The sequence below is a fragment of the Setaria italica genome, chromosome VI, assembly GCF_000263155.2.
Source record: "Setaria italica strain Yugu1 chromosome VI, Setaria_italica_v2.0, whole genome shotgun sequence".
Classification (NCBI taxonomy): domain Eukaryota; kingdom Viridiplantae; phylum Streptophyta; class Magnoliopsida; order Poales; family Poaceae; genus Setaria; species Setaria italica.
Genome location: NC_028455.1, coordinates 30,095,318 through 30,116,606, shown reverse-complemented (window position 1 = coordinate 30,116,606; position 21,289 = coordinate 30,095,318). Strand labels below are relative to the sequence as shown.

At 42.6% G+C, this 21,289-nt stretch overlaps 2 protein-coding genes and 1 long non-coding RNA gene across 4 annotated transcripts; 1 reads left to right on the top strand and 2 right to left on the bottom strand.

The window, feature by feature from the left end:
* The first annotated feature begins 1,384 nt into the window (after positions 1–1,384).
* LOC101772757 lies at positions 1,385–3,701 on the top strand. Its single transcript, XM_012846861.2, has 5 exons — positions 1,385–1,651; positions 1,757–1,860; positions 1,955–2,042; positions 2,724–2,912; positions 3,009–3,701. Exons 1-5 carry the CDS (start codon positions 1,438–1,440, stop codon positions 3,332–3,334), a joined length of 921 nt encoding a protein of 306 aa, XP_012702315.1. The 5' UTR covers positions 1,385–1,437; the 3' UTR covers positions 3,335–3,701.
* Positions 3,702–8,288: 4,587 nt separating this feature from the next.
* On the bottom strand, positions 8,289–14,872 carry LOC101756952. 2 transcript variants are annotated; one of them, XR_002678105.1, is made up of 10 exons: positions 12,976–14,872; positions 11,859–12,873; positions 11,475–11,749; positions 11,190–11,335; positions 10,888–11,114; positions 10,480–10,545; positions 10,203–10,373; positions 9,385–9,543; positions 9,092–9,261; positions 8,289–8,636 (listed from the first exon to the last, which is right to left on the bottom strand). It is a non-coding gene; the product is annotated as an uncharacterized LOC101756952 (long non-coding RNA). The 2 variants fall into 2 exon arrangements; XR_215424.4 differs by having other exon boundaries at positions 11,859–14,872.
* A 796-nt stretch (positions 14,873–15,668) lies between these two features.
* On the bottom strand, positions 15,669–20,824 carry LOC101756279 (DNA polymerase epsilon subunit B). The gene is made up of 13 exons (XM_004973589.3): positions 20,586–20,824; positions 20,302–20,482; positions 19,450–19,603; positions 19,154–19,285; positions 18,724–18,801; positions 18,529–18,633; positions 18,308–18,388; positions 18,084–18,214; positions 17,899–17,993; positions 17,516–17,615; positions 16,655–16,769; positions 16,464–16,574; positions 15,669–16,262 (listed from the first exon to the last, which is right to left on the bottom strand). The coding sequence occupies exons 1-13, from the start codon at positions 20,755–20,757 to the stop codon at positions 16,116–16,118; spliced, it is 1,602 nt and encodes a 533-aa protein (XP_004973646.1). The 5' UTR covers positions 20,758–20,824; the 3' UTR covers positions 15,669–16,115.
* Positions 20,825–21,289: the final 465 nt, after the last annotated feature.

Here is a 21,289-nt window from a genome sequence, read left to right as displayed (position 1 = left end):
GCTTCTATTTTATAGGTTATGGCAAGCGCGCTACCAAAACGTATTATATACTTTCCGTGTAGGTTGTGGAAATCTCAGTGAATCCTTATTCAAATATTGATTTTTTTCATAATATGTGAAATTATTTTTGTAAATACTTCCCCTCCTATGCTCTGAGTTGCACCATGGATAAGGATTCGATATGCTTCTATTGTATAGGTTATGACAGGCATGCTAACAATGTGTTTTATACCAGTATTTAAATACTTTGCATGTTTTATTTTTTAATGAAACACAATACAGACGTAGACGGTCACATAAACACATGCACACTTAACCCTACCCTATGAGCACCTCTGAAAGACTGAGCCGGCAGATCCTCAAAATTGACGAAGTCACCATCGACGCTTCGCTATCCCTTGTGGTGCAACCCGCCCACCAACGTTTGAGTCCTTGACTCGGCACTAGTGCTCACATTTTTCTAGATTTATTCCATGATTTAACTGGCGCTATTCTTTATGCTTTACAATAAAATTAGGGAGACCTGTTTCATAAAGAATAGATTTTCTTTTTTTATTAGAAAAGCAACCGATAAGAAAAAGGTGTTCGTATGGTGTGTGTGGTTTTTGTACGTTCACTTCTTCTCTACTCCCTCCGTCCAAAAAAATAAGTCGTTTTAGGATTGTCCTAAGTCATACTTTTTTAAGTTTGACCAAGATTATAGAAAAACTACATATATTTATGGTATGAAATAAGTGACATTAGATTTATCATGAGATGTATTTTTATAATATACCTATTTGATGCTATAAATATTGATATTTTTTCTGTAAATTTCGTCAAAGTTGAGAAAGTTTGACTTAAGATAAATGTAGAATGACTTATTTTTTGGAACGGAGGAAGTATGTTGCAAAGAAAAGGAATAATCTCGATTTGGTCTTGAAATTATATTTGCACGTAGAATCCGTTACTCTACATGTATGCTTATTTTAGAATATTATATAAGAGCTTCAATATACTTTTGGAGCATTATTCAAGATTCTACCCAGGACATGGTTTGCACAAAATATATATTTGATCGCTGTTGCAACTGGGCTCTACCCATATCAGAGATAAAATCAGAGAGTGAAAAAGGGTGGACGAGGAATGAGACGCATAACAAAGAGTGAAAGGTCGAAGAGTCATAGCAAACAAAAGCCACTTTTGTTGGCTCGTTGCTCCCTTTAACCTTTGCAAGATTTCCAAGCCTTCTTTTTCCCTCGTCCCTGACTAACCGTGCTCGATCGACATGCCGTACTGCCGCCTGCGGTGCGCACAGAGACACCCTTTCGCCTTTAGGCCTCCCAAAAGCCCTGCTATTTAAGCACGCATGGCAGACCTCTCCTATCTAAGCTACACACGCCTTCAGTCTCGGACTCCCAGTTCCTCTTCCCCCACACAGTCCACTAGTGCTGCTCCATGGAGACAGCCCAAGAAAGAGAGCTGCACGGGTGGCAGGCCTTGTGGCCTTTGGACACCATGGCATGCAGCTTGGACAACACCACCACCACAACCAGTGGCTTCCTCTTTGGATGGGATCCACAGCTCAGCTACTTCGGTCTAGGAGCATGGGGAGTTGGCGCCGGCGATCTTGATACCCATGAGCGTGAGCTTGAGCTCGTCGTCCCCAAATGTAAGCCTCGCGCTGCATGTCTACATAGCCTGCATTTTTGTTTTCGTTCCCTGCAGTGTTTCTGTCCATGGCGTTCAATCGTTTACTGTCTGTCATGTGTACTAGGCATGGAGTCCCCGGTGTCCGAGGCGTCGACGGTGGCGGTCACCGGGTTGCCGACACCGCAGGATGCGATGGCGATGCCCGGGGAGTTGGACGAGCTACTCCAAGTGAGTGAAAGCTTCATCTCCATTAACAAAGATTCACATGCCAATTGCCATTCTTGTGATTGCTTTTCTCAGCGAACTTGTGCTATGTCACCAGAGCTTATGGGACTCGGACGAGGAGAAAAATGCTGTGGGCTTCACTTCCTGCAGCGGTCTGGAGGAGGCGAGTGCTATCTCTTCCCAATGTAAGGATTCAGAAGCTGGTTTGCTCTCGAGTCTGAACTTCTGAAATGGTTTGGCTTTGTTTACACACTTCCTGTTTCTTTACTGTCTCCAATGACTTCGGTACTATACATTTTCATTGATTTCATGATTGTGGTACGATTCCAAACAACCAGGACAAACTTTGATGATTACTCCATTAAATAACCACGGTGCGTGTGAAATTTATGTCCAGGCCCACTCGAGATTAGCAGCACATTGCTGTCTGTCCTTACCAATTTTTTAAATAGTGGACTAAGGAATTTAACAATAGCACTTTAAAATAGCTAATAGCGGAGCTAAATGAGGCTATAGCAGAGCTATAACGACTAAGTTGTACATGAATACAAATAGTGGTACCATACCTCAAATAGCTATAACTGCCACTATAGCTATAGCTGCCGCTAGCGGACCATAGCGGCAGCTATAGCGTGAGATTTAGAACCTTGGTCCTGACCCATCATTTCTGCATCATGCGCTTGATATGAGAGAACTACTACTGCTTTAGGATAATTTATTCCTTTAGATTCAGTTAGGATAGTTTATTCCTTTACATTCAGTCAGATTAATTGTAATCTCCTTGATCTCGCTGCCTTTTGTAGTTTGCTACAAATTTAGGCCCCTTTTGTGGGCCTTTTGTAATAAACAGTAATCTGTTCCTGCAGATGATGATCATTTCGCTCTGAACACAATTCTGCCGACATCCCCGGAGAAGGCTCTGACACAGCCACAAGCAGAGCCTCCCAGTTCCTCCTCATCCCACTGCAACATGGACCCATGGGCCAGTGACACCGGTGTTGCCCCGGGCCAGACGACTTGCGGCAACAGCTCATCCAAACGTTCGGCGCCGGAAGGTGCGGCCGTGCTCACCGTGTCCCAATTAACCGCAGTAACAAATCGTAACAATTTTTTCACTGCTCCATGCAAAATTCTCATCTCTGTGCACGCAGAGAAGGAGAAGGGAGGTGACGTAAGCTGCAAGAAGAGCAGGAAGGCGCCGTCCTCTACCGCCGGCAACGGTGCCGGGACAGTGGCGCACCCGTTCACCGTGGTGAAGCCCGGCGGCGCGGACGGCAGCGTGACGCTGGCCGACATCAACCAGTGGATCCTCACGCCGCCGGCCCGCCCAGTCCGGCACCCCGTGGGGGAGTTCGCGTGCGCCCCGCGCGTGTCGGCGGGCAACCGGCCGGCGCCGTCGGGCAAGACGGTGGCCGGCTTCACCAGGCTCCGCACCGCGGGGAGGGGCACGATCACCATCGTAAGGACAAAAGGCTGAACTGATTGTACAAGCAAAACTGATGTAAATTAGTGGCTGATTGTACTGTGAAATACTTAGTAGAAGGGAAACTGAAGTCTGGTGACTCACCACTGGTGAGGATGCATGCTCGAATCACGGTGCACGAGGATGGATTTGGAAACCAAGTGTTTGAGCAAAGAGGATAGCTCATGCCATGCCAAGAAGAGCAAAGAAGATTGTTGCCTTCTCGTCATATCTCCACCACATATTGGCATTTTAGAAGGGCATGAGCCACATACAACTCTTTTACTATAATTATCTGGCATATTTGGGGAAATAGAAATACCGTTAGGAATGGGAAAATATTATACATCCGCATCGAATTGCTGAAAAATCAAAAGCTTACATTCAAATGTTAATACTTTCTGACAGCGTGACCAATGTCTCCAACAGCCAAAATGTGTGAAGCCAATGCTTCCATCCAAAAATGGGTTCCACCGCCGGAAGATTGGGTTAAAGCAAATGTAGATGCAGCTGTATTTGCTGATTCAGGAAGAATGGGAACTGGATGTGTGATCCGAGACCACAATGGAAGATTCTTGGCTGCAACAAGTCAAGTCATTGATAGGGTCACTGAACCAGAATTGGCAGAAGCCTTGGCTGTCCGCTGTGCATTAAAGTTCATCTTTGATCAAAACTGGAAGAAAGTGATTATTTCTTCAGACTGCTTAAATCTTGTGCGAAACCTCATAGCAAAAGGAATGGATAGGTTACACATAGGAGTAATCATCCAAGACATTAAGAAGATGACAGCTAATTTGGAGGAAATTTCTTTTGTCTATGTTAGTCGATGTTGTTACATAAGAGTATCCTGGCTAGGTCGGCCAACCAGACAGCTAGTTCAATTTGGTTAAATGTAGCCCCCGAGTCGATCCGGGCTTTACTTTGTAATGAACTTTTAAATTAATTAATTTAAGTGCTGTCTGATCTAAAAACAAAAGAGCAAAAAAGATTGAGGAGCTTGAACCACGATTCAGAAACGCGGTCGGGTTGTTGTACTGTACCAGGGACAACCGGACAAGGCTCGTACTGAGAAACTGGGTGCCGCCGCGTTCGCTGTCACCGATGCTTAAACACTTAAGGGTCACTTAGGAGTATTCCAGATTATCGATTTCCACGAAAAATGAAAAGTATGCTAATCCTGATCTAATTTATCAAGAGGAAGTGGTGTAGTGACGACAAATCAGTGATTGCTTACAATTGTATACTTCGGCCGCCTGAGACGACCCAACTTTCGGAAAGGGATGAGATAGTAAGTTGACCGTCTACGCCTAAATCCTATAATACCGATCGCTCTCATGTAGTGGACTATCCAACCGACATGAAGCCAACGTTCCACAGCTATCCTTAGTGTGTTTCCTTGCATGTGACCGAAGTGGGCTGGAAAAGACGATGGGCCAGGTCAGGATGTGATGGATGGTCCATTAGTACCCTATGATGAGCAAAGAGCCTTTCTTTGGGAAGAAGTTGAGGGTCATTGGGCTTAGGTTTGGGTCAGCCAACCTATCTCAATGTCCAGCCCACGTCGTAGTCGTAATCTTTCGGGAGGTATAATTTTTGCGTACAGACTCTGAATTGGGTGAACCAAAAGTCCATTCCATTCATATCGGCGAGAACTTCCACATAGTGAGATCAAATATGTGATTTGAGCAAGAATTTCACCATGTCCTTGAAAGTCTTTGTTCCTTGGTTGGAATCATGTTGACAGGTAAGGCAAAACTCTTGTTCATGTGCCAATAGTGTTCAAGTTATTAGATTAAGAAAAAATACTGAAGGATCAGTAAGACGGATAGACTAGTGTTTCCAACCGAACTTTTCAAAATCCAGATAAACTTTGATTGAAATTTGAGCTTAGACCAAATTCTAGTAAAAAAGTGACCAGCATTTACAGGTGTGATATTTACCCGTCCATGCTGGTAGGACTGAAGTTCATTGGTTTTCGATGAATTTTAGCTGAAACTCCGAACTCAGTGTGCCACTTATCCTTGGACTTAGGGACTATCGTTGCTCCTCTACAATTTATAGCATTTGTACACCAACTTACATATATTCCTTGCACAACATGCTGGGACACGAAACTTGTGGTATTCATTAGTTTAAATCCATATATCTAAGGTATTCTAACTCAATAAATTATTTTTTATGCATAGTTGCAGGTCATATTTTCTGAGATAACAACCTATAACACTTTCACTGCCGCTCCGGCAACCCACTGTTGCCATAAACATCCTAGGCAGCTACGCTGCATTGTCCTCTCTCCCATCCACCTGATCTCATCGCCACCAATGACAAGAAATGGATGGCAAGCCCCAGCAGCTTGCTTTGCTCTGGCCCCTCAGCGCCATCGTCACACTTCATCTCCTCCATGCACTCGGTCTAGTGGATCGATGACACAAGCCAAGCCTTTCTACCGGCCCATGGCATGAGTACCATACTGGACCCCAGCCCCGCCTATCAACCATCTGCTGTAGATTCCATTCAAGCCCTATCCATCATCCTCCCACAGACAGCGCGACTGCAGCACCATGCCTCTCCTTCTTCGTGCACCCAGTGCAGAGAACTAGTGACCCAAAACCTCACGTGTCTATACCATGGGTGCACAAAACCATGCACCTTAGCATACCAGCCACCCTGGCCCCATCCGTTAGTCCTGATACTATTCATTGTTTTCTATATCTTTGTTAGAGACACTGTTACTCGCATATTATTCTATGTTCGAGATATTGTTAGTATAGCCTTCGATTGTTAGAGATATTGTTAGTATATCATTCAATTCTTGATTCTTAGCCTAAAGATATTGTCAATAGATCAAGTTACTATCTTTCTATATTAAAGAAATAGTATAACGGCAACTATCTATCTTGAGGATGCAATAGTACAACCGAGCATTACTATATAAAGAGGTTCATTCTAGCTTCACTCTCATAACTACGTCACAATACGACCATCCTGCATCAAAGGTTGAAAGGTCGACCTGAAAGGAAGGAGATTGGGCAGAGAATATCATGGCGGCTCGTCACATTCTCTTGGTTGATGACTCATGTGTTGACCGTCTTGTAGCACCCAGACTTCTACATACTTGTAACATCCGAGGTTTGCATTTACAATAATCAACCTTTTACGATGTATATTGTAAATAGAGAATTGTGGTATCTGATAGTTACTTCCCATGCTATAGGTGTACTTATGTTCTTGTTGTAGTGTTGTGGTTAGCATTTTTTTTCAATCAGATGCACCTTGAGTTACAATAAATAGTACTTTTTGCCATTTATAAAATATATTCAATCCATTTTCATATCTTAGCCTAAGTCGTTCCATGTTTAATATATTCCTTAATATTTTTCTTATATATTTTGCAGTGACTATCATGGAAGGTCCTAAGCAAGCTTTGAAGTTCTTGGACATGGTATATCAATATTTTATATTATTGCTATTCACAAGAATGCGCTTATTTATTTAAATTAATCTAATTATTTACTAAATATTTGTCTTTATGCACTTGAATATAGGAACATGATGTGCAGTTGATTCTGATGGATTACTATATGCCTGAAATGACCGGTTATGATCTACTGGTTGAGGTGCAAGTAGGGTCCTTCTATGGAAGAAAGTTCTAATTTCATTAAATGTTATGTCGAATGTTTTACTTTCATATACTGGTAAAATAATCATTATTAAAAAATTTGTTTCCCCACAGAAATCACCCAAGCTTAATCATCTCCCTGTAGTGATTACATGCTCTGAAGACATCCCCGAAAGGATAAAAAAGTGAGTGAATAGAAAAATTATCAAAGTCATGCATTAGCTCAATAATTTTCCCCTAAGTATTCAATTATTTCTATATTCCTATTGTGAATGAAGGTTCCTTGATGGAGGTGCACACTATATCATCAAGCCTATCAAAGTTGCCAATGTGCCTCAACTTCTGAGCTACATTTGATAAGCAAATTAGGGCGATCAATATAAAGACATAATAATATAACTCTCCTATAGGGTTATATTTCTCATTGCCTAGTAATTACTATTTGGATATGATCATGTATGGTCCTCCTTTTCTATAGTTTGTTTGCTATCTGTTTGAACTTAAAGACTATTATGTGACCGTTGACATTTCGATATGACCATGTTCGGTCCTCTTTTTTATCTGATTATGTGTGTGTGTTCCGGTTTGACTTCGATAAGACTATTATGTGACTTTTGCATTACAAAATGGTCGGTAAACTTAGAAGGACTTCATGCTAGGATTCAATGTCATTTTAATGGGACAAGGATTATACCCATATAATGTTAACATGGTGAGTTGTTTCTCTCTTATTAATTTTGTTGGGATCGTTGGAACCGTTGAATACCCTCAATCGTCATTTGTTTAAGCTAGGTGTAAAGCTTTATGTTCATAAAGGAATTCTCTCTTTAACCCTCGGCCATATAGCTTGATGATGCCGGCACGATAGGTGAAGCCCGAAAATGGACAGCATCCATCAAAGGTTCGGACTCATTCGAGCGTCAAACTTTGATCCAGTACACAACCTTCGATGGTATTGACGTGCAACAATGCAAATAGCTTTATATCTTTTTTTTCATATTTCAGGTGTCCAAAGGTCGAGGGTTGATGATCGAACCTTATGAAAAGATCATCGACAATGCCCGAAGGTGTACAAGAACCCCCTATGGATGCACGCTTGACTGCGAAAGGTCCAAGGAGCTGGCAAAAAAGCAAAGCATGGCAGAATGCGAATCTTAGCAAAGGCCCAGGCGAGGAGTCGTGAGAAGCGTGATCCAGAGGAGAAAGCCAAATTGTACATGTATGTCGTAATGACTATTGTGTACGCTATATTCCCGGAACGTAGTAGGTAAATAAGGGTAGAACATGAAGCGGAAAAAGCCTTCCCCCCACTAGAAAAGGGGATCCACCCCTCTTGTACAATGGATGATCTTTTTGAATGAAAAGTTCCAGAAGTGATTATTATATTTGTTCATCAATTTCATCTACTGCTTGGTTTTGAGTTCGCTTGAAACCAACCAATTTTATCACTTTGTTAGTTCTTGCAATGGAGGATATAGGCTCATATTTTATTCTTGGTGGTCGACTTGTTCTTCTCTCCATGCTCCAAAAGTCCAAAACCTTAGCTACCACGCTCCCTCCTCCCTTTGCTGGCCATCCATGGAGCTGGCCATCCATGCGCGAAAAGTCCAAAACCTTTTTGTCAGCATAAAGAAGTTTCATCCATGGAGCTGGCCACCATCATTGTTTCTAGTTATTAGCCATTAGATCACGCCACATCTGCAGTAGAAAAGAAATATAATCAATCCGTTAATCAAATTTTATGTGGCCAACACATGAAAACAAAAAGGTGCTAGAACCATCATGATAACCTAAGATTAACATATACAATTTATTCCTAGTTATTTGCATGTTTACCACCAATCCGCTAAAATTTTCAACACAGGCACAACTCTTATCATTAAATGATGAATAAAGTCTAATTTGATTAAGAAAAGGACAGGAGCGACATTAAATATACAGTTGAAAAAAAAAGAACTCTATGCTATACTGCTCATCCCAAGTGCTCAACTTCTTGAATTGATTATGTGAAGACAATTAGAACTAAACAAATAAATCATGTATTTGAAACAAAAGGAGAGAACAGCATTTCATAACTGGACTGCCCCACCAAAACATGGAGCAGCCAAAAGAAATTCAGCAACAACACCATTTTGACCACCATTTCCACTAACCTTGGAAGAAGGAAAGGAAGACCCTTTCAGTATGTGAGCATAACGTCCAAGGTTCTGATGCGGATCAAGCGGCATTCCAAAAGCTCATGACGTGGGAAGATGCCGAAGGTGATAAGCTTGTCCTCTTTTCTTATCCAATCACACATCAATTTGCACTCTTTTGTGATGCCCTTGAATTGAAGCCATTGGTGCAGTAAGTGCCAGTAAGTCAGTATTAAACATAATAGAGATGGAGGATACTTGTTAAACCCTTATGTTATGACAGAGGCGGCGTGATGCAGGCAGGCACTTACCACCATGGTGGCGGCGGCATCAAAGGCATGGAACCCTTGTAGGTGCACAAGGCTCAAGGCGCACATGCGGATCACGCTGCTCTGCTGGATGATGTCATCAGTAGGACCAGCACCATGCTTCAAAAGCTCGCACATCAGGTCAGCCTCCTTGGTAATACACTTGAAACCAATGTTTTGCATTAGTCAAAAGCCATAAAAGATTAATAACAAAATAAACATCCAAAGGTGTATGTGCTGGGTTGGATAAAGGGGTCAAAGCTAGGGTCACAAGTGAAAAAATAATGAGCATGTAGGGCTCAGGGCCAAGTTTTCTGCAACAGTAAAAGGACAAAAGCTCAGATAGATCGAGCACCGTGTTTTAGCAAGAAGCAGATCACAAACGTCTGCTGACAGTACATTGCTTGTCAATTTTACTAAAAGAACCAGCCATAATTGGTCATCAAATGTGCGACAGGCGGGTGTTTCAATGTTGATAAAATAGAACTGTAAAGACAGGACTAGAAACATTAAAATATGCAATTATTCTCACTAAAGATAATATTGTGGTTGCTTGAAAGACATAATCTCTTATCCTTCATCTTGAAATGGTGAGTCTAATTAACTAGTTTATATATCGTAACAATAACCGGATAGAGATTGAAAAAGGATCCCCCCAACACACACACGCGTTCCAATTAGGTCCTTTTTCCTTTCCAATTAGGTCAGAAGCTAGTTGTCAACAGCAGCACACATTTGGTCAGTAGGGTTAGAGAGGAATAGTATTTCTGCCGTGAATGACACAAATTTTTGCTTTGTTTACGCCCAGTTGAGGCACATACCGCAAAAGCAACAGTGGAAGCAACAGAATGTTTGCCCCCTGCAGCACATATGATTGAATGTGCACGCTCCAGGTTACTCCGAATGATAGTGTTGACAGGCAAGATCTCATCCGGGAAATGCACCACCCGAGCCTTCCACAAAGACACAAGTTCCTCCTCCTTCTTGATACACTACTTGACAACCAGTTTATTTAACATAGCAAGAAGACAAGCAAAGAAAAAAGAATTAGGAGCAGGCTTCGACTGATGGTTTAGAGAGGGCAGTTGTGATACTTACAACTTCGGCCGAAGCAACCAAGCTGCTAGTAAGTTCAGCAACAAAACTGGCATTGCGCTTGTAATACTGCTGAAGGTAGTTGCAATAGTCAGACCAGGCAATAGAACCCTTGAATGGCAGCAGCCTGTCCCACCCACATATTTTTTCCAACACATCTTTCGAAAGAGTAAGAAAAAGAATCGTTGAATCTTTTGAAGCAGCAGTATGAAGACAATGAATAAATATTTGTTTATGGGATACAAATAACCACGATGTGGGGAAAAAACAAGCAATGAGGGAAACGGCAACATGCACGGGCTTGCGACGCTTTAACAAACAGATAAGCAGACAGAATTGAGAAATTTAAAACATGAGCACGCAAAGGAACAGGAATACATCAGCATATAAATCTCTCGATCAGATCGATACCTACGAACTTGACAGTCCTAACCGCCATTGCACCATCGCCCTCTTCCAAATCTTCGAACGAAGAATCAAAGGCCATCCTATCCTCGTCGGTCCAGATTCCCATCTGGTTTTCCCTGATGTCTTCTGAGCTCCCCATGAGGAGGTACTCCTGCCGAAGAGGGACTCCATGATCGTCTCCAAGCCCAAGGTTGCCTCCCGTCTTGATTAGCTTTCTTCCACTTTGGCAGCTGCAAAGTTCTGCTTCAATGAGAGAACAAAAGCCAGTGAGGAGTTTTGCAAGAGAAATATTTAGTCATAGTTACCAGAATTTTGCAATCTAATTTCATCGCTCCACAAAAGTTCACAAGGGGTGTGCCTTGGTCATTTTTCTTCTTTGTTCGTATCTTCCATCCTCCTCTTCTTACTAATATCTGCAACAGTTATCTTTTCCTGATCTTGTAAGTTGTCCCTGGTTAGCACAGAAAAATGGTACAGTATCACAATGCTTCTCGTCGAGAATAATCAACCTAACTCTCTTACATTATCAGATAACATAATCAAACAGTATATACAATATATTGTGTCAACAAAGGATAGACTCTCCATACCCTGTAGTGTTTGCTGCTTCAGCACGAGTAATATTATTCTCATCATTACTAGGAACATTTCCACTAAAAGATTTTTCCTTAACAACTTTGTGCCCAGCAGCAGCAGGAACAGAAAATGGAGACTTTTCCAGTATGCTGATCATTAAGTGCAGGGTTCTGAACCGAACTTGGCGACCCAACTCGAAATCGTTATCCAAGTCCATGTCAAACGGGTCAAAAGGCTTATTGTTTTTGCTCATCCAGTCACATATTTTATCGGTCTCCTTCATGATTCCCTTGAATTCAAGCCAGCCACCCATCACTTAGTGGTTAGTGCGTTGTAAAAACAAAAGAAATGAATGGACATTGATAACATTAAGAGGATTGATGCAGGCAGGGACGTACCACCATAGCAGCAGCGGCAGCAACTCCATATAATTGGTGGTACATAAGACTTAAAGTGCACATGCGGATCTCAGTGCTCTGGATGATTAAGTAAACCATGGGCTTGGCACCACGACTCAGCACCTCACAGATCAGGTTAGCCTCCTTGGTGATACACTAGAATTGATTGTTTTACGTGTATCATAAAAAAATTAAATAACACAATCAAAATGCTACCCAAGGAGCCAATATACTTTACTGAACGTTGTGATGGTGAGTCAGTAAGTATGCAAGGCACAGGCCGTGCTCTAGCAACCACTCATACAATACAAATTAAATGTTTGGGAGTGTTGTTAATAACAGAAAGCCAAATGTCAGATAGATCAAGGGAACCGTTTTTAGTGCTAGGTAGACAGGTTTACATATGCTCCCTGTGTTGCGCTAAAAAGACTCAACTTGGTCACAAGATGTACAAAAGTCAACGACTTGAAATCAGATAAAATGTAAACTGTGGTGGTAAGACAGGAATCCTTGGTCATGTTGTGGTAGTTCACACCAATTTGTAGTTTGTACAGCTACCTGAATTATGAGGACCCAGTAGTATTTTCAAGATTGCATGGAAGAGAACATTTATCTTGTTACAAGTACAAATAGTTTCTATGTCATGGTGACAACTGGGCAGAGATATTGAAATAGTTCCAAATAGAATGCAGTTAGAATGCAGAGAGAGGAATAGCATTTCTACTTAGCTTAATTGTCTGTGCGAGAACACATTTAATTTGGTCATTAGAATGCAGAGAGAGGAATAGCATTTCTGTGGTCAAATATCACAAGTGATTTGTTTGGTCTGTTAAGGCCAGACCAACAAAGCTGCAGTGGAAGCATCAGAAATTCCCTCTCCTGTTCGTTTGACTTTGCCCGCAAACTCCTGGATCAGGCTACTCAGAATGAAAGTGTTTCTGGGTAAGATGTCATCCGTGCATTCTTTCAATTTACTATCCCACAAAGACACAAGTTCATTCTCTTTCTTGAGACACTACTTGACAGCCAGTTTAACATAGCAAACAAGACAAGCAAATAAAAGTTAGGAGCAGGCTTCAACTGATGGTTCACAAGAGGGGCACAGTTAGATACTTACAGTTTCAGCCGCATCAACCAAGTTGCTGCCAGTAACTTCAACAATAACACTGCAATTTTCCTTGTAATACTGCTGAAGGTAGTTGCACCAGCTGCTTAGGCTTGGTGTTCAGGGTCTCGTTTTCATGTTTTGCCTGGCGCTCATGTGGTAGTCTTTTGGTGGGTGGTGTGTGTTGTGTTTTGTGATTTGTGAGTGTTGGGGTGTGTTTTGTACTTAGTTTGGGGTTCTCCCCTTCTCTTTGTACTTTCTATTCTCTCTTAATGAAATGACAAGCAGCCCTCCTACGTTGTTCGAGAAAAAAAAAGGTAGTTGCAATAGCCAGACCACTCAACGGAACCCTCGTATGGCAGCAGCATTTCCCATCCCCATGCTTTTGCCAACAGATCTTTTGATTGAAATAAGTAACAACACAAGGAAAAAAAAAGAATCATTAATCCTTTGAAGAACCTTTAATTCTTTTGAAGCAACAATTATAAAGATATGAATCATGTTTGTTGAGGGGATGTCCACTCTGTACCCAGGTAGTTTATCCCCTCGTACACTTGAATTTTCAGCTCTAAAATCTACATCAAAATTTTATCAACAGTTCTCACCACCGCGGTGCCCTTACGTCCTCACCCATAACCGCCTCCACCGACGGGCCGGCCTTCCTCCTAGGCTTTCTTCTAATCCTGATATCTCAAAACCCCACTCCTAACCCCAACTGCTAAATCCCTAACCCTAAAAGCATCTCTAGCAGATTACACATCCTTCTCCCCAATATAAAAAACTATCATTTTGGTGATAAGAGGTGCTGCAGCGGATTACCAATCCGATCCCTAGTGATTACTAAAACACACCTCCCTCTCACCCAAATAAAAGGAATTCATCCCTCTACCTTATGCATGCATGGGTACGCGGTGTTTTAGTAATCTGCCGTAGCACTAGTTACAAAAACACAAAAAAATGTTATTAGTGAGGGAAAGAGAAAATATATTGGTGATAGAGGATAGATAATCTGCTGGAGATGCTCTAACTCACTGGACTAGACAAGATAAATCTCGAAGACGGGGGCGGATCTCGCCTCGCCAGTGTTGAAGAGGGTGAAGATTGGGTGGATGAAAAATTCGGGTGCGTTGAGGCAAGAAAATACTGTAGCATCATATAGCAGTTCGCGTAATGACCGCGAAGAGAAACAAAACAATACTAGCAAAGATGGAAACGGCAGCCCGCGCGGGCTTGAGGACGCAAACAAACAGATAGGCCGGCAGCATTGAGAAATTCACAACATGAGCCCGCAAGGAAGATCGATCAAAAGGGGATCGGGAATACATCACCATATAAATCTCTCGATCAGATCGATACCCATATACTTGACAATTAGCCGACGGTGCAATCTTCACATCAGAATATTTGCCCCAATCATTGAAGGACCTCCACTCCTCGTCAGTACGCTTGATTTCCATCTGCTGCTCCCCGAGGTCTTCCGAGCTTCCCAGGAGGAGGTACTCCGGCCGGAGAGGCACTCGTCTAAGCCCGAAATTGCAGCGTCTGCCTCCTAACGCTCGCTCTTCGACTTCGATAAGGTAGGGGAACGGGTGCGGCTGATCTAGGGTTTCGAACGCACCCTATGCGGCTGGATGGACGGGGAACAGAGGAGGGGTGAGGGATATTATTTAGCAGAGGCAGCGACCTGTTCGGCAACCACAAGCGACCGGCGGCGGGACGTAGGATGCGGCGAGGCGCCACAGAGGCAGCCGCCCGTGGGGGAGTTCGCGTGCGCGCCGCGCGTGTTGGCAATGGCAAGCAACCGGCCGGCGCCATCGGCCGTCGGGCAAGACGGTGAACGGCTTCACCAGGCTCCACGGCACGATCACGACCGTGAGGACAAGATACAAGAGGCAGTGAGTTCTTACTGCTACTCGGACGGACTGCTGCTTGTGCCAATTTCGCCAATTCGGTAGTGCTAGCTAGCTGCAAAAGTAGATTAAACGCCAATTCGCTTTCGACGTGCCGTACTTTTGCAGCGGGACACAACCCGATCAGGATCGCCGCCCACATAGCTGCAACAATTTTGGCACAGCGTGTCTGCATGTCAACATCGGTTGACACCAAAACATTGTTCCCGGTTAACTGACGAAACTTGCGTTACTGACGGACGGGAAAGGGCCTCTCAATCCGTCGATGGCTGACAGGACCGAAAATGCCCGTCTCCTTCTCAAAGGCTTGCGAATTCGTCGCGCACCATTTAGTACTACCTCCATGTGCACGATTCATGAGAATCTGGTGCTCTCTTTGCATAATTGCGATGGCCAGCCGCCCAGTCCAAAGGCTGAGGACAACGGGGACCTTCTGATCTGATGAGTAGCATATGGTGTTCTGCATCAGCACGCACGACCCTAAAGCTGAATCAACTCTTTCAGAGCTTTAAGTTGCCAATGAGCTTGGAGTTTGCTTAGGTTGGTCAACACAGATTCGTGTCGATCTGCGCACGAACACCATCGTGGCTACGTTGGAGTTTGCTTAGGTTGGTCAACACAGATTCGTGTCGATCTGCGCACGAACACCATCGTGGCTACGTTGAGATGTCTTCATCATCAAACATGGGGAAATGCTGGTGCGGTGTCAGCATAAATTCGTATTACGCAGGGCTCGCCTATTGTTCAGCCACCACATATAGTCATTTATCAGAATAATTAGATAAAACATCAGAGTTGGACAGTTGGGCGATCAAATACTAACGATAGAACAATTAGAAACACTAAAAGATGCAGTCTTGTTACCGTGATTTACAACAATGAATTCTAAATGGTAGAGTACAAAGATTTTGGTAAAACATACAATGTCAGTCAGTTAAAACCGTCTAGAGATGTTTGCTGCACAAACACCATTACCATCTGCTGCTATTGCTCTGCTGAGCCTATGATCAGATGTCAGCATCACATCTCTTCAGAGAAACACCACAACTTCATGGATGGCCTGTTATTTCCACAGATTCTTGCGTGGAAATGGCCTGCTCCTTAATTCATCTGTCAGAGCCAGAAATGACAATCTGGATGGATGATGTGCATTTATCACCAGACTTCGAGAAATGCTGGGTTGGATGATACACTTCAGTACGCCACCCCAATTTGAGAGCCTCAGTTAATTCTCCCCTTATGTTAGCCTTCTAGTGCAGAAAGCTCAACCTCCTTAGTGCAAGGTCGGTATGCTGCAAAGGTGCTGTCATTCGCAAACGAACCTGGATTAAAGCAAGTAATTCCAGTGTATTTGAAGGCTTTCTGCTCGCTCTTGTCACCCAATACTATCTGAAAAGTTTTGAAAAGAGAAGAATGAGTACAAAACTATCCAAACTTTTGGTGAGAGCAGCTATACTTTTTCAGTAAAAGGGCATTTATGAGTTGTGCATGTTCAAGCTAACAAATGAGCACTAGAGAAGATCCACTGAAACTATTACTTGAAAAAAAAATTGAGACGAGATTTGCATAAACTACATTCAGATGACTTACTGCGTGAGGAGTTGGATACAGCCGAAGGCAATGATCATAATTCCATATGATAGGTTGAACAGTAAGGGGCAATGGACAAAGATGACTCTGATGGGTGATAGTTGCTACCAGCTGAAATGAAAAGGATTATTTAAGGTCTTCAAAGAGATTGTGCTAACAAAAATAACAATAAATAGAAGTCCTTAACTCACATGCTCAAAAGGGTCACTTGTTTCTTCGGTTGTTGGTGGAATGAGACATGACCGCCGCATCCTGTAAAGGAGATCTTGCCGGAAAAACACAATTTCTTGTGTATAAAACTTCACCCTGAAAATCATAGCTCTACCTTATTGGAGATGGAACAGATTGGAACTGAGAAATTTATAAGCTGAAGTGTTGTTTTTATCATTACGACTTGATCTAGATTGGTGAAATAGTTTGGACAAGATGTTCCGTGCAAATATATCACTTTAGTGGGTGGTTAGTGTATGAAGGTCTTTTCAAGACCTGACTGAAATGTCAGTGGACGACAATTCAGAAATGAAAATAGATGAAGCAGACAGTACCTAAAAAAATGTATAGTGCATGCATTATGTTGCCTATCCAAAAATACAATAGGCACATCGGTAGACTAGCATGAAAAATGGCAATTAAGCTCTTCATGTACCCATCACCATTGTGCCTCATGAAATTGTGTAAGGAGATCCAAAAGTAATTAAGAGCATGGATGTATGAGTTATCATGATAACTTCAGTACGTTCCTACAAAACAATTAATACAGTACGTCAACAGCTTAACTTCATATAGTGACTGCTGACCTTTTGCTATATTTACAGACAATGATAGCATGTAACAGTTATGGATTTAGCATGATTCACAACATAGAAAAAACATTGTTCCTCTATGTTAAACTTATTGATTTTCTTTGGCTGAAAACTGTAGAATTCCGTATTGGAAGGCATACTAGTTTTACACTAACATTTTAATCCCAACTCTGGTGTTAAACGTGTACATCTTCTATTAGTATAATCCTGGTAGCAGTTGGAATTTTAAGCATTATTTTCATGTCAAACCTGCAGGGGTTGCTTACGAAGATTGCATTTGGGATGTGCTTTAGAAGTTCTTCAATAAGATATTTTGGAAGCGCACACCTTGGGAGTGCTTTAGAAGGGCCTGCATATTTGTTACCAAGTAAAAACAACATATCAAGTGATGAAGAAACAAAGAAACAAAGAAACATCTCATTGCAGCTATCAGGGGAGACAGTCGGCACTATATCGGTTAACAAGCTCATTTATAGTCATGTCAATATGATTATCACAGAAAATGTTGTACATCTAAAATAGCATGGTAAAGCTAGGGTATAAAAAGATTGGACCAAATAAATAGCCATAAAATTCTCCATCTAAATTTAGATCGAGCTAAAAGTGTATGAATATCATTAAGTTTGGAGTACCTGCATCATCAGGGCCTGGAACGAATAAGAAACGACTATGCTCCTTTAATCTAGATCGAGCTGCAATCATCTCGCCAAGCTTTCCAAACTGCAATCTGCATTAAGTAATGATTATCTTGCACTGGAATACCAAGAATAAAAGACATACAACTTTCAGCTATCTCTAGTGGAACAGGAAGTCATACCTGAGTTCTTCAAATGAACTGAATGCTAGGTTGCAGGGACGAGAGCAGAAATTGCCCATCAAAACGAAGAGGGAAGGCACCACTTCTACGCTATCATAACCATCAAGGACAACAGCTAACTTCTCCATAGTCTTCTCTACGAGATAACACATAAGAACATCCTGAGAATATGACTCAATAATGACAGTAACACAAAATAAAGAACTAATGTAAAACAGAAATACCTCAGGATTGTCAATCCAAACATCCGAAAGTATGACAAACATATCATTGATGGCCTTCTTTTCCAGTGACGATAATCTTAGCTGTTTGTTGTCAATAGTACCAAAAATTATCAGTAATTGACAAGACCTAATTATTCATTTGGAATGAGTTATTGAAATATTTTTCAAGCAATTTGGGGGGGAGACACTCCCACCAAATTTTTATGAGTTATTGAACTTACCGTTTCTTCAGTTGGTATTACACCTCCCCCAAAGAAATCAAGACCCATGAGCAATGAAAGTGAAGCTTCCCTGTCCTCCAGGGGAGGAAAACCACATGTATTAACCTGTGCATGATTTGATGAACATAATTGCATTCAATAAGTGAATAATACAGAAAAGAGTTGAAAATTTTCTAGGAAATTAGAATCACAGACCTGGAAAATGCCATTTGAAAGCAGCTCCCCTTCAGCGACGATTACAGTATTTTCAACAAAAAAACCTGACGTGATTTTGTGTTCTTTGTTAAGGAAATCCCCATGGATAATTTTTTTTCTTGAACACGCAAGAGAACTGTGTATCATTGTATTAATAGTAAAGAAAAGAGTCATACAGAGACCCAACACACACACACACACACACTGAAACTATAGGAGCTTAATGCCAGATGCTGGTAAAAATAATTGCTGAAACATATAAGACGAGGAAATTCCTTTGTATACCCTCCTTCACAGGTAATTGGAGAGAGTTTAGAGTTGACATTTTTATTTCACAAAGAAAAAATATAGATTATTTTCATAAGTTATTCACATGAATGTATTAGTAACTAGCCATCAGTGGTAAAATAACACTGTGTTCTCAGGATATGGCATTTGATAAGTCAATCGGAACTGCTCCAGTAAGATCCTCCAAGTAGAACTGGCGCTCCTCCAACTGTGAAATGACCCCCATAATCCATCTCCGTCCAGTGCACCCGATTAGAGACTGTATAGAAGTAATCTAAATGGAGAAAAAACTTATAAGAAACTTCACATAGAAAGACTAACGAACATAAAACGAATTGAAAAACAGTCTAATGATATTCTTTGCAGAATTGGAGACGAGTTGTACGGATTAAATAAATCAATCAATGATAGACAGATACAACATAGAAGGAGAAATACCTCGCAGCTGCTATCTTCAGTCACAACCGTGTCAAAAGCTGGCTTAGAGAAATATTTATCACGAGAGAGCCTCTGAAGTAGCACTTGGTACCTGTCCCTATAAAGGGAAGCTTTAGCTCCAGCTTCTCCATGGATAGGTAATCTACCGGTGTGCCTGTTATGCATAGAAGATCCCAGCATAGATTCAACAATAGAAACATGAGGGCTTTGTCATCACTACCTCCCACTTCCAAGAATATGGCCAAATGATACAGAAAACAAGCTCTTTCAGCAAGTTATATGCTCTACATGAAATTTCTTAGTTAGGAAATGAGTTCATTTTCTAAAACCCATTAAATCCACATGACCAGGCTAATTAATGACGAATTACTCAGCAGCGATTTCCCGAATTAAAAGAAGTTTTTTTCGAAAAATATCGGGGAGGGGGGAAGGGGGGGGGGGGGGGGTCCCCACGTACAAAAGCTTTATTGATCGAAACGAGCTGTTACCTTTGCGTTAAAAGAAGTGGTTCATCTAACACAATTTGTGTTAAACTTGTAGACCTAAGAGTTTTATTTTTCCCAAAATAAACATAGGCAGCACTCAAACTACTCTGATACACCTATTCTGCAAATTGGGAAACGCTAAAAAAAGTTTATATCAGATTTAAGCGACTTAGATACTTAGATAGTGGTTTTTCTGGCAGAAGCTATCAAACCATCAATTCCAAATCACTATTTTACCATCCAATTTAGGCAAATTAAGCCATATTTAAACATTGCTCAACAGAGAACCCCAAAGAAAGGGAACAGAATACCAAGTCACCCTAGCGAATTGGCCAGATCTACAAGAGAAAAGGCAGCGTTCACATACTCGTAGAACACTTTCTTGATTGAGTCGTAGTGGAACCGCGGCACGAGGAACGCGTCCACCACCCGCAGCGCGGAGCGGGCGCTGGTGACCGCCAGCGACGCCGCGTCGACAGCCTCCTCCGCCTCGACGAGCAGCGCCACCACGCGCCGGACCGCGTCCCGATCCAGTATCGACGACTGCACTGCGCGCGCCACACACAGGCGCCCGGAGCCCACGGGCATCAAAACTACAGCCACCAGAAACAACAGGAGACAGGACGACAAACGGAGGGAGAAGCGGCTTACGCGGCTCCTTGTCGAGCTCGTCGAGGAGGAGGTCGAGCGCGTCGTCCTCCGCGTCGGGGAAGCGCTCGAGGAAGGCGGCCGCCTCCTCGAGGGCGTCGACCTTGAGGGTGAAGCCCCGCAGGCGGAACTTGCGCTGCAGCTTCCTGCGCGTGGCCGCCGACGGCGGCGCCATGGGAGAACGAGGGGAGGGATTGCGGCGGGGGCTGGAAGAGGGTGTGGCGGGAAAGGAGGGCTGGGGTTTGGGGGAAATGGCGGGACGGGATTATAGTGGCGACTCCCTGGGCTTCTCTCCGCCTGTCTGTTGTGCCTTCTTCGGCCGTAACGGTATGATATAGGATGGGCCGGACCCAATCTTGCGTCTCTTCCTCATAGCCTACCCGACCCACGATTTCTTTTTCTTTTTCTTTTTGTTTGAGGGAGGACGTGGCCGAATGAATGAACAAAGCCCAACGGGCTTTTGGGATTTGGGGTCCTGACTGCTCCTCCTGAGGTCATGAGATGAGATGATGGCCCCCTAAAAAAAAATGAGATGAGATGATGCTGTGGTGGGATTAAAGTTGATCTCAGTGCAGATTAGTCTTGACATGATATGTCGGGTGACAAATGATAACGGGAAAAAAAGGTAGGAAATGGATTACGTGTGGTCATACAGTTCATCAAATTTCAGAGTGAAGATGAGTGGAGCCAGCTAAACATGCTAACTC